At 38.8% G+C, this 13644-nt stretch overlaps 1 protein-coding gene across 2 annotated transcripts; it reads left to right on the top strand.

Annotated features, from left to right (window-relative positions):
• The first annotated feature begins 978 nt into the window (after nt 1–978).
• Nucleotides 979–13625, top strand: LOC134190312 (basic proline-rich protein-like). Of its 2 annotated transcripts, none has more exons than XM_062658775.1 (28): nt 979–1138; nt 1270–1332; nt 2114–2169; nt 2244–2318; nt 3192–3274; nt 3327–3385; nt 3450–3501; nt 4704–4726; nt 4785–4844; nt 4909–4951; nt 5012–5058; nt 5116–5179; nt 5240–5259; nt 5325–5353; nt 5414–5427; nt 5509–5525; nt 5588–5675; nt 5743–5789; nt 5844–7265; nt 7435–7539; nt 7595–7672; nt 7724–7792; nt 7855–7929; nt 7999–8112; nt 10292–10369; nt 10437–10525; nt 13266–13323; nt 13390–13625. In XM_062658775.1, the coding sequence occupies exons 1-28, from the start codon at nt 1043–1045 to the stop codon at nt 13489–13491; spliced, it is 3126 nt and encodes a 1041-aa protein (XP_062514759.1). In that variant the 5' UTR covers nt 979–1042; the 3' UTR covers nt 13492–13625. The 2 variants fall into 2 exon arrangements, with proteins under 2 accessions (XP_062514759.1, XP_062514751.1); XM_062658767.1 differs by having other exon boundaries at nt 7852–7929.
• The last annotated feature ends 19 nt before the right edge of the window (nt 13626–13644 follow it).

The following is a 13644-nucleotide window of genomic DNA, read 5'->3' as shown; positions in this document are numbered from 1 at the left end:
AATACCAGATTTCAGGCAACCATTCAGGTATCTACTAGTCCAGCTGTTACTCAGGCTCAGTCGCTTCCTGTAACGGAGGAAAAAATGTCCACAATAGATAAGATACACCCCGCGTCCAGGCTGTTTACAGACGTTATCCCTTATATTGTGCTAGTGCGCTAGCCAGCTGGCGTTGTGCGATTCTAGTCCTGTGCACAGTTACGAAGCCTAGACATTGGTTCCTGTCTCTTCGTGCAGGCTACCAGAGAAAACATCGATTGTATCTGGGACTTATATGGCAAACAAAGGGTTTGTTGTTGCTGACATTCTCATGGACGTTGGGCATCTCTTGTGCTACGTCCTTTTCTAAAAGGAGGAGGTTAGTTTACTGAGGAGCAAGTCATTAAATGCTGACAAGTGGCTTCTCTTAGAATCGACATAGAGGTGTGATCAGACGGATAATGAACCATATAGCATTTTACAATAGTAGTTCAAGCATGGATCTTTTATATAAGGTATTTGCTGTTTGTTCATATCTAACAAATTTACATCCACCTCTTGTACTCTATCTAAATTTAATTTTTGTACGGTAAATTAATATTAATTAGTGTCATTGATATCAATTTTAGTTTGTAAAGGTCAATATATATTGGCTCTTGTTATCATTCTGTACTCTTGTGTGTAATGCTCCACTGTTCAATTCATTTTCATTGTGTACACCATTTTTAATAGTACTACTCAATTATATTACTACAACATTAATTAATTAACAGAACTTTATCTACTTGCTAACTAGGATCCTTTCATTCCCTAGACGCCGCACTTTGTAGGAAGTATTCAGGAGGTACAAACCAAACCATTTGGTAAGTGCGTACCACAGAACACGCATCATAGATTACGTACGCACGTTTGTACCCGCATTTGACGTCTGTCCAGACTCACGCAAGACTAAGAGTATCCGGGAGCGTTAAAATCTGATCACGTGTTTGTTGTTATTGGCGTGAGCTGTCGTCTCGCCCTATACTCACGTTTTTTTCAGAATCGATTTTACGCTACGCGAGCAATGTCTCGTCCTAAGAAGAAGCTGAGCTGCGCGTTTCCTAACTACGAAGACATCTCGAATTGGAATGTCCATCGGTTGCTCCAGTGGTTACGACAGGTAAACTTCCCGTTGTTAGTAGCTACAGGAGAGGAAGAGAGGGAGTTTGTGGTTGCGACAGACTGCATTGGTGCTAGGTGGTACGGTATGACTGCTTTGCTAACTAACTATGTACATGTGTGATTCCACAGAATGGTCTACACAGCAGCATTGACACGTTTGCCGAGGAGAGAATCGACGGCAGAACTCTGTTGGTACGTACGTTTCGTAGTCATTTAGCAGTTGTCGTGTTTTAAATTTAGAAGTTTTTCTACTATCGAAATCTTTACGGTAATAATCTTTACGGTAATGGGGCCTCTTTGTCAGTGACAGTTCTAGTTCTTCTGTTTGTGGTTTGATTGTTGATTCGCTAGACCAGTTCACGTCATGAAGACTATTTTCGTGCGTGAACTCTGAAAGTGAACTCTCCCACACCTCGGCTTTCATGTTTGTGTGGGCAGAGTCACTATTTGGATGACCCCTCTCCAAGTAGGCTTTGTTGTGAATGTGTGATAGATAAGTCGTTTTTGGTGTTTCTTGTTGTTGACTTTTACTAGGAATTGCCATTGAAATAAATTGCTAAACCTGACATGTACATAACCAAGTGGTTTCATTCTGCACACATAAAGTTTTTACCTAATTGTAAATAATTGGAGTATAACTTTAGAAAAAGCTCATTATATGAATTAGGAATGTCCAACTAAAACCTATAAAAATCTCACCAAGGCAAATGTCTCAATAAACTGTTTGCAGTTGCATAAGCTTATAATAGAAAACTGAAGTTAATTATTAATTAAAGCAAACCAATTAACCTCATGCAACATGATGTTGTTGTTAGTTTTACGTAGGAAATCATTTTCTAATGTTATAATTTTCATTGTGAAGAGAGTACAATAATGAAGAGGGACTATAACAGATTGCTTAGTAGTTAATTACTAGCTTAATAGTCTATTTACAGTTTAGACGTGTTCTATTGTGTGCTGAATTCATTTATAGTTCATGACTGACACTGAGCTGAACTCTAAGCGACGGATCAATGAAAAAGACAAGAAGTAAGATTATAGGATGTTTGTATACACAAGCAGTTGACAAGGCAGTTGTTGGTTGTTGCTGTACTGTTCAACAGAAAGTTGGTGAAAGCCCTTGCTATTCTACCAAATAGCCAGATCAGTCGGCAGCCAGGAATAATGACAAGACTCAGGTAACTAAAAATTAGTTTGTGAAATTGCATGGTAAACGATGTAGCTGGTATGGAAACATTATGTTGTGTGGATTCAACATCAATGAAGTTGGAAGAATTTACATCTATTCGCATTTTTGACTGTGCAAATGTATCGTTAGTGGTCACACTTTCTTCACATCATCTAGATTGATATTTTAAGATTAATCTATTTGCAGGTCTTTTTATTAAGATAGAAAGAAAATTAAGAGATCAATTGGTACAATGTAAAACATGGTATTTGCTGTATAGAAATAGAGAATTATGGCTTGTGATTTAATTGTTATAAAATTAACCCTAGGAAATTTTGTTTACTGTTGAGCCTGTAGAGATGTACAAACTAAAGAGAGAGGAACAAGGATCAGTTTTACTTATACTGAAATACAAAACACGTACTTATCATCTGTAGACATTTCTTCCACTCGTTTTTGGAAGGAAAGCTTGAAGACTTGTAAAATCTACACTCTGATAGAGTCTATTGGTATAGTGTAGAGGCAGTGCATGAATACTTACATCCAACAGCATGTATGATACACTACCTGTAACTTTAGGTGCATTCACACCAGGAGAAACTTTGACTTAAAGGTAAGGATGAAAATAAGGCAAATGGCAAAGACCCTTATTCTAAGTATGAATTAAGTATTCTTGACATAGGTATGAATGCAGTTGAGTTTAAGGGAGACTTTGGTAAGAAGGAAATAGGGCTACTTGACTATCAGTGTGAACACATTATTAGTTAGATTAGGAGCTGTATGACATACAAGAGTTTGTGAACTATTGTGGATTTCTAAGTGTAGCTTTACGACTTTTAAATTGACATATGATGTCTGTCTGATTATGTCATCTAACCAATAGAGGACAACTGAAAAAGAAAATTGGACGAGATGACTTGGGAGCTCCACCACCTGTTCCTCAAGCAGATTACTATACTGCGATGGGTAAGCAAGCTACAAATTGTTTTATTCTATCTTTTCAGTTACTTGGTTATAGATGACGTAGTGGGTGGAGGAGGAGGTGGAGGTGGATGGGGTTCTGATGAATTTGAGTCGGTATGGTTGAGTATTGTTTTCTTATGACAGTGTATTTATCTATTTTATATTTGAATGTTATCAGTCTGATGATTCTGAATATGAGGAGCCACCAGAAGATTGCAGTGTACCAGAAGGTATACTTGGTTTTCATAACTAACTTTGCAGTTTGTATGTAGCAAGCAGTGAACAGAGTGAGATTAGCGTAGTTCTGATTTTGTAATTATTGACTAAAAACTATGGGTTGTAGTAGTGCAACTTGATGAAGTTGTGGGACTCACAAGGAGTGCACTATAAAATGGCGACAAAAAGTTGCGTTTATATCTATTTGGTCATGCTTCAGGAATGAAGGAAATTGTTCAATCACAAAGCAGGATTTTTAGGCACATGCTGTCATGTTTAAATGTTGTCACATAATACATTGTATTGATGAAACAATGACTAGGCAATTTCATTTTTCACTCACTGTAGTCTTTGAGTGTTTTTCTTCATATGTAATTTTCTTCATATGACATCCAAAAAAAAGAATGTTTTAGTCATGAAATCATTGTCAGATTTTGATATTTTTCTCACGATGTAGAGTAATTGTTTACTTGAAATTGAATTACTGATTGCTGTGTTGATGAAGAACTCTATCAGAACAATTCTGTTACAATTGTATGGACAACTTTGGGCTCTCCCCTTTTTTCCTTTTTGCCTGGTTTCATAACATTAGCCAGGGAGGGGCATAGGTCATGCCAGTTTAAACATGTCAGGTTTCATGGTATTTAATTAATTTCTTGAGGTTAGTCTATAATTGTCACTCAATTTGCAAGTCTCCTGTTTATATGTATATGTGCACATACAGTTTAGTATGCATTGTGAACGTTTCCATTCATCAGTTGAGGACCTGTTATGCTAAGACTGTATGTAGTTATTCCTGAAGAGAGAAGACAAACTTAACTGAGTGATGATGTTAACACTATTAACGCTGTAGAAGGCTTGTTAATGGCCTTAGGTGTTGCACAATATTGCATGATGTGATATGTTACTTTAGGTTGTCAGATGTTTAATCTATTATTCAGAGGTTTTACATGCAGATGACTTGTGTAAGTACACTGCAACATTGGGCAACTGACTGTCTTTTCCAACGTGGGTTTATAGCTAACCATAATTTGTACTGAATGCATGTCTACAGAAGTAGCAATGGGTATTTTGTGAGGACAGTTAGATAAGGTGTGCAGTATGGGAAAAGTGCAAACATTTTGTATTGATTGCTGTTTTATTATAACAATAATTATTATTACTATTACAAATTGATTATTATTGATATTACTTTTTATTATGAAATGTCTTTTAGGGATTGCAGATAGAGCAAAAAAGGCAGGACACAAACAAATTTTGTCATGAATTAATTAAGTAATGTTACTATCATCTGCAGTTTCAGAGCATCCAACAAAAGTTTCAAGCTGCAGGATTTACATTGCCTGCACAGCAACAGGTGAAAACATGGTACTGGTGTGATTGGAATGTTCTGTTTGATTATGTGTGTTGTTTGCGGACAGGGAGTGTATGAGGTGGATGATGAAGAGATATATGATGCTCCTGGTTTGCCTTTTGACTTTTTATCTACTGATTGCAGCATGTTACTTTGTACTATACTTGTAGAGCCAGATGATATAGACTCTCATCGTGAATACTTAGCGGATGAAAGTGTATGAATTATGTAATCATATAAGGGACTGTGATAGCAATTTGATAATTTGATTTAGTTATATGTTCCACCACAAGGCACGGATGAACTGGAAACATACGAAGTACCAGAGATAGAAGCAAGTGAGTTGTTCTACAGACTGTTATTGGTTAGTTCATTACTTTGTAACATTGCTGCTGCAGATCCAGCACCCGGTAAAAGGGTAAGAACAATTCTGTTCGAACTTGGCATGTTGTTCTATAATTGTGTGCATGTGTACATGTGCAGCTTCCGCGTAGAATTCCTCCACCAATAAGGTATAGCTCAAATTAAGCTCACTGTAAAGTAGATGAGAAGTATGTTGTGTAATACTGCAGGACTCAACAAGAAGGTACACATTTATGAAAGTACATACGTCTCCTAAGTTAATGTGTTATTTGCCTTGTGGTAATGTCACAACCTGGTTGCACAGGATATTTTTCAAACCAGGTGCTACTTCTTGAATGGCCAAAGTGATATTCTTAGTGAATTTGTTTATTTTCTGCTTATAGCCCATGTCACCAACTGAGCCACCACCACCTGTAGATTATTTTGGATATGGTGGTCCAGAGGGAGTCTATGATCTACCACCTGACGCTGGTGACAGTTGATCTCTTTATTTGTTGTAAGTATTTAGTAAGTAAGAACTTCTTGTTATTATAAATAGATGATGATGTTGAAGTCCAACCTCCCCTTCCTCCTGTTATATCAAAGGTATGACCGTCACTATACATTGGCTCTCATTTTGTTGACTTTTTATTTTAATAGCCTTCTCTTCCTGCACGATTTGGTGATCCAGCCTTTTCAGATCCACAGAAACCAAGTGGCAATGTTGCTCAAAAGATGAATCTATTTACATGTGGAGGTCCAAAATCACTTCTGCCTAGACCAGGAGAGGATTCTAAAGACAAACTACAATCTGGCTTGCCTAAGGAACCAAGTCTTCCTGATCGAAGCACAAAACCCAATCTGGGTGGGCATGGTGGTAGATTATCACCTGCTCGCTCAAAACCACCACGTTTGCCAAGTAAAGATGACTCAGTTGATGATGTGAGGGATATGGCTTTGCCACCTAGGCCATCACTGCCTGCTCCTGGTCTTCGTCCAACTTTTGATCATTTGAAGGAAACACAGTTTCATGAAGGGAGAGAATTTCATCCACCTGCTCCAGGTAGGAATTGTAAGCCTACTATGCCAAGTAGAGACACAAAACCAGCAATGCCGTTTCGAGGGAGTAAGCCAGCACTACCATTTATGGATGCAAAACCACCATTACCAGCTACAGACACTAAGCCACCATTACCAGCTACAGACACTAAGCCACCATTACCAGCTACAGACACTAAGCCACCATTACCAGCTACAGACAATAGACCACCATTACCAGCTACAGACAATAGACCCCCATTACCAGCTACAGACAATAGACCACCATTACCAGGTATGGACGCAATGTCATCACAACCAGGTATGGAAGTTGTACCTGGAAGACATCCAAAGCCTTTTCTGCCAGGAAGGGACACAAAACCTGTTCTGCCAGGAAGAGATTCAAAGCCTGTTTTACCAGATGGAGATTCAAGGTTTATGTTGCCAGGAAGAGACTCAAAGCCTACTGTACCAGATGGACGTTCAAATTCCATATTTTCTGGAAGAGACATGAAGCCTGTCGTACCAAGTGCAGATTTGAAGCCCACATTACCTGTTAGAGACTCGAAACCCGTCTTACCAGTTGAGGATTCAAGGCCTGCATGTCCACCTCCTGCACCAGGTCAAGATTCAAGGCCTGCATTTTCACCTCCCCTACCAGGTCAAGATTCAAGGCCTGCATTTCCACCTCCTGTACCAGGTCAAGATTCAAGGCCTGCAATTTCACCTCTCCTACCAGGTCAAGATTCAAGGCCTGCATTTCCACCTCCCGTACCAGGTGGAAAATCAAGGCCTGCATGTCTACCTCCTGTACCAGGTGGTAATTCAAGGCCTGCATGTCTACCTTCTGTACCAGGTGGAAATTCAAGGCCTGCATTGCCAGGAAGAGACACAAAGCCTGTCATACCAGGTGGAAATTCAAGGCCTGCATTACCAGGAAGAGACACAAAGCCTGTTATAGCCGGAGCAGATTTTAATCCTGCTATATCAGAAAGACGGGGCAGTGAAGACAACAGATTTACTGAACAACCAAGCAACATGCAGGTATTTCATTGAGTCTTTCTGATTTTAGTTTGTACTGGCTGATCTTTTGTAAAAATCTAGTATGGATGCAGCAACAGGGTTTTCATTTACTGATATGTTGCTGATATGTTTCTCATTAATTAATTAATTTCAAGAATATATGGAAATGAATGATATCATTACTGTTTAGGAGAACGGAGTCTTTGGAAGAGGTACTGCCAATGCTCTTAGTGACGAAAAGCCACGGCGACCAGTATCACCAAAACCAATGAAGAGAAACAGCTCACCAACTGAGGTGTTATGTTTTCTTGTTGCTGTAACTAGTTTATTTACTTCATTTTTACTGACAGCGGCAGCCACCATTACCTATTTCTGCAAAGCCAAGCATTTTCCCGCCTAGTGTACGTCACAACAGCTCATCGACTGAGGTTTTTCTTTTTTGCATGCAAGTGGTGTGCTTGATTTACTTTTAATTACAGAGACAGCCACCATTACCTGTTTCTTCGAAGCCGAATGTTCGTATGAATCAAAACATATCGCCTGTTGAGGTTTCTATTCGTAATCAAGGAAATGCTGTGTGCATGTGTGTGATTTTTTCTATGTTCAGCAGCAACCACCATTACCTGTTTCTCCGAAGCCAAATGTTCGTTCAATTGGCACGAATCGAAGCACCTCGCCTGTTGAGGTTGTTTGTCTATAAACGTGGAAATGGTGTGTGTGTATGTATGTGTGATTGATTGATTTCTACATTCAGAATCAGCCACCATTACCGGTTTCTGCAAAGCCAAATAGTCTTATGCCCAGTGCCAATTATCCATCAAGTTTCAAACCACCACCAATGAAACCTTTCTCATCTGCTAAAGAAAAGGTGATGTAAGATGTCATGTGTGTTTACTGCTACCTCAATTACTAACTATAATTCTGAAGTTGGTAATACTGCTAGGTGTTCCATTTTGTGTGGTCAGTTTTATGTAAGCCAATTGATCTGAAACATGGCTACTTTCAGCTAAAAATGGGACCTTGTAACAATTATGTGACTTAGCGAGCAGCATACTCACTTCTGGTCTGTGTGACTATATATGTGGATAGATGTGTAGCTGAATATGCCCTATCACACTTCAGGAATGTCTCGCACGCTTGGTATGATTCAATCATGGAGCAGTATTTGCATGTGATCGTAGGTAGCAACCATAGGCAATGGATGAACCCGCCAATCATAGCTGCCAATGTTCATGAAAGTTTTTACCAGAACAGTGTACTGAATTTTTGTTGGAAATAAACAACAAACCTAACACGATATCTCGTTTTTCTAGCTGGTGTAATATAATTATGGAACCTAACATTGTGTAATCACAAGCTACTGTCAAGTCTTGCATGTTGTAGCTTTTGTTACTTTGACAATTATGGACTTTGTGGCCATGTGAAATGACAATCGCTTTGTATGATTTTTGATAGATGTACAAGTAGTGCTCTTAGAAGGAAAATGGCATCTAAATTTGTAATACTTTGTGACAATTCTGTCATGGTTTCTAGAAGGCTCATAGCTGTGGAAGTGAGGGTTCAGCTTCAGTTACTAATATAAGAACTAAGTATGTATTTGTTTGTCTGTTTTGTCAGTGTGTCTAGTTGTTTGATGTATGTTTGAGATTGGTTGTGGTTGTCTCTAATTTTGGCGAGATTTATTATGTTCTCAGTTGGTTTAGTATTATGAACATCAGCTAGTGCTTTTTGGGTAGTCAGGCATTGATGGCAATGTAATTTTAGTTTTTGACGCAGCAACCAGATCAATTTGGTGGATGCTCTAAGGCAATGCCTGGATGGATGTTAGTTAGTCTGATTGTTGTTTATAGTAAATAAACACGGTGAGCACTCGTACGAACACGTGCACACGTGCACACACACACACACACACACACACACACACACACACACACACACACACACACACATTTGCTTTACTCTAGGCTCTTCTCATGTCTCAGGAAGTCTTTATCTGTTGTTGTGCAATTTTGGTTTTTTTCTTTTCATTCTATGTGGTTTCTTAATTAAGTATTTTCGTTGGTTTGCAACAGTCTGTCTTTACTACTTCGGAGTTTTTTTTCTTCAGAATCATTCTTACTTCATTGGCGTTTTCAATTTGGCACACTATCTCTTCTCACATTACGTGTTGTTATAGCCCTATCGGATGTTTGGTTGGTTGGATATTTTGTCACTTGATTTATGATAGATAGGATACAGATACACTGCACGTGAGAAATAGTATACGGGCAACTTTAACTAGTGGATCTGTACTATGTCAAACAGTTAAATAGACCAATAGACAAGTTTATATACTTTATGTAATAGACTGTCAGTCATTATCTTTTTTGTGCATGAACTACCAAGAATGTTTAATTGAACAGTTGAGAAATATAGAGCAGTTCTCACCAGATGGCTACATATTATCATTCTGGTATTATGGACTTGTGCCCAGTCTTCGTGCTGGGCCGCTGCAACACATGCACTAGCTGTTACATGTGCATAGGATCATGTGGTTATGAGTTGGGTTACGTACAGTGTATGTCCAAAGCTATCATGTTATGAGATATGCTTCTAGTAGGCCAACTACTCTGTGTGAAACCACGTGATCTTATGCACCCCCACATGAAGGAGGACTGGGCGAGCCTATTGGTATTATGTTTGTGACAGCTGAAGAAGAGATTGTTGTCTGGAAAGTTTGGCTGTGACTGATTACTATAATTATAGGTTGTACAGTAATCCTGGCAAGTATGGCCTTGGGAGTTTGAAGGTTGTCTGGGTTTAAAAACAAGGAAAAGACGGATGATGGATGATATTAGACAGTCATTCCTCTAATTGTGTAATCAACTTTTCCAGTTCATGTATATAAAACTATGCATGTTGATCTTGTTCTATGTAAGACCGTATGCAGGAACGTGCAGTGGTTTGCTTTGGTAAACATGTTCTTATATTACGTACAGTTGTTCTAGCTGTCTTCATATGCCACTGGTTTGTTGTTGACTACTAATTTACTGCTTTGCATTTGTCAGAAATTGGAAGATTATGATTGGTTTCAAGGTGATATTGACAGAAAGGCATGTGAAGCTGCACTAAAGAGAAGCAGTCAGGTGAGTCAACTGGTCTGATTGTGCCAAGCTTATCACAGGTTTTCATTCATTCATGATTGAATGATAGGATGGGCTATTCATGGTGAGAAACAGCAAAAATTATCCAGGAGAATTTTCTATTTCGTTTTTCTATAAAGGAGAAATAAAGCATCTTAGGTAAGACTTCATTGCTTGTTGTGAAATTATTTGTGTGAAGAGTTTGTAAGTTGAGCTATAATTAAGACCATCTCAAACATTTTATACGGCTTACCACATAAATGTGCAGGGCTGGTTGCTCAAACAGTGATAAAAAATCAATCGGGGCTGCTTTGCTTTGCTTTGCTTTGGTCTGTCTGTCTGTCAGTAACCTTACGTCACGCTGGCCCAAAATCGGCAGGTTGGTGCGAGTATAGCCTATGTACTCAAAATACTGACCCGGACAAATTATAGGGACACCCCGCTGTGGATATGTAATAACACAATAATTAGTTTGCAATTTACCAAGCAATATTCCTAAGAACTTATTAACTAAGTTACTTGTAAGGTAGAAGTGTGTACAACAACACAGTTGTGATGGAATTGCTAATTTTAGCATCACAAAACTGTCTAGTATGGATTTTAAGTTGTAGCGTGATGCTAAAACAGTGTCAAGCAGCCTGAGTAAAACCGATTTACTTAATTGATTAAAATAGAGGCAGAATATGTATAAAACATGATTGAGATAGAATGCCCTGAATTTCACATCATGAAATTGTTTAATACTGTATTTAAGCCCTGTCCACACTGGCAACTGGATCACAATCTGACCGCTACGCTGTCCACACTTGCAACTGGATCGCGATCCAATCGCGATAAATCCAATCCACATCGGGAGATGGTTTCGATTGCAGTCGGTTGAATCCAATTAGAAATAGTGGGCATTACCTCCACGTATGCTACGCGTGTAGTTGGAACATCTAATCCTCCTCACTCGTCTTTGTTCTCACTTACCTGATGTCGCTGTATCAACGCTTTCCACAAGCAAAGAGCCCACACGTACACGTCGGTCATCAGTCACGTGATACTGAAAATGAGGCGGAGGTAGCATTTCCAAAGTGCAGTGTGGATGCTCGCTATCCCAATCGGATCACGATCAGCAGGATCACGATTCGATCTTGATCCATTCTGGTCTAGTGTGAACAGGGCTTTAGTCTGTAGCACTCTGTCACCATGGAAATGAATTACATACAGGTTATAAAGTGGTTCCTAGCTTGCAAATGGCTTGTGGGTGTTGGTGTCAAGCTGGCATGAGTCAGACAGACAGCGAAGCTAACGAACTGCATGATATTGGAATGGTCTCACATGATGATGGAATTTACATGTACGATCATTGCCATCATTATTTAGTGTATCATCCATGGAATTGCTATGCATTATTGCACACTTATCTAACGTTTGTGTAGATATGTGTATCAGTGAAGATATTTGAGAAGTCAGTTAGTTGTGTCTGATTCCAGCTAATTGTACCTGAAATTGACATGCGAGCGAAAATCAGGGTTTTACTGAGCAGAATGCAGATATGCTGGCCAGTGAAACTAACTCCATATTTGCTCGAGTTATTGTCATTTATGCTGGTTTTGGCAATAATGTGCCATTGTTACATAGAAAATGCTAGCAACTTTCTGTTTTCACAGGTTTACATGAGTACATTGTTTCTTGCAGTTTTGAGAGCATAAATCAGACTTTTTTTGTCTTGATTGTGCCATCTCCGACTGGTGTTTCTGGTTGACTCATTATTTTGAAGCGTTATATCAAATCACAGTACACTGTACCACATAGGTAATATATTGGTATCAAGACTTTGTGTGGTATTTAGTTTCAAGACGACTGCTTTGCAAGGTTTCAGCAAAAATTGTTATTGCATGCTTATTGTAGCACTTGTGAGTGATATAGTGACAGTAAAGCCTTGGATGTACGATCGTGCTTGATATCAGGATGCAGACAGTGCATCACAACGCTGAGATAGACAGAAAGTTGATAGTAGGTTGCTGACAATACGTTAGCTTGAGGTTTGTTGTTCACATTCAAGGAGACAAAGACGGTAGAAGTGCATTGTAGTCACTAAATAAATGAGATTAGACTACTGTATTTCACTGATTAATGTTGGGGCATTTATTTTTAGCTAGGGTTCTTCTAACCGGGCGTTTAAACGAGGGCGGCGTTTATTCAAGAGGCGGCATTTATTTGTTAAAGTTTGTCTGTCTGTGCTTTTTTGGGGTGTGTATGTGTGCGGGCTGTATGTTTGACACCTTTTCAAGAGAACAACACTTAGGATACTGGTACGCATTCACACTTTGAGACATCGTGTGGTGAAACAGTATCAGGGTAGTCTAGAGAAAATGTTTGCCTCACGTACAATTTTCTTCTTCAAAGTTTGAGCAATAGATCTTGTTAGATCTATTGGAATTCATTGAAATGTGGCATTTATTCGAGGACAGCGTTTATATTTTATCTGTACTCTCGGCTGTCGCGTTTAATCGAGGATGGCATTTAATCAAAGAAATATGGTGATATTGATTTCTATGTTTTGTCAAACTGTTAAGCTACCTAATCTATGCTAAGACATAGCCACCATGATATCTTTATAAGTAAGTATCCTGTGGGTGTATTCACACCGACGGTCAAGTAACCTTATTTCCTACTGATTGAGGTCTGGTCTCTTCTAAACTCAGCTGCATTCACACTTATGTCAAGTATTATATACGTATGTGACTTTGCCATTTCATCTTTTATTCATATTTGAGTGCCTTTCAGTGCCCCTCCCCCCGCCCATTGCTTCAGCGTAAACACATCTTTGGTTCTTTGTGTTTCAAACATTTTTGTTACATTTAGTTAAGTATATACCTGCTAGTTTGTCTAATGACTAACCTGAATTCAGAATTCGGAAGCGTCCAGACAACATGTTTTCAGTGGGCGCGGAAAAAGCCAACGAAAAGGTGTGTTTGTACAGTGTGTGGAGTAAATATGTATTTGTAATTATTTATGTAACTTGTGTAATGCAGGCTTTTAGGAATGTCGTGGAGTTGGTGGACTTCCACCAAAGTGAACCTCTTTCTCTCAAAACTGGTGGATTGATGAAACTGAAACACGGGTGTCCACTCTGAACTACTTTGCACCGATCCATTACAGACAATGGTAATTAAATTAAATACTTTGTGTATCTAATCTGTTGAGTTGCATGACAACCACATGCAAATTTATAGCTAGAATTCTGTCAAATATACTTTAATTTATAGAATCATTGTACCATGCATGTA

This window comes from Corticium candelabrum, chromosome 1 (assembly GCF_963422355.1).
Source record: "Corticium candelabrum chromosome 1, ooCorCand1.1, whole genome shotgun sequence".
Lineage (NCBI taxonomy): Eukaryota > Metazoa > Porifera > Homoscleromorpha > Homosclerophorida > Plakinidae > Corticium > Corticium candelabrum.
This window is presented reverse-complemented; position numbering and strand designations above follow the sequence as displayed.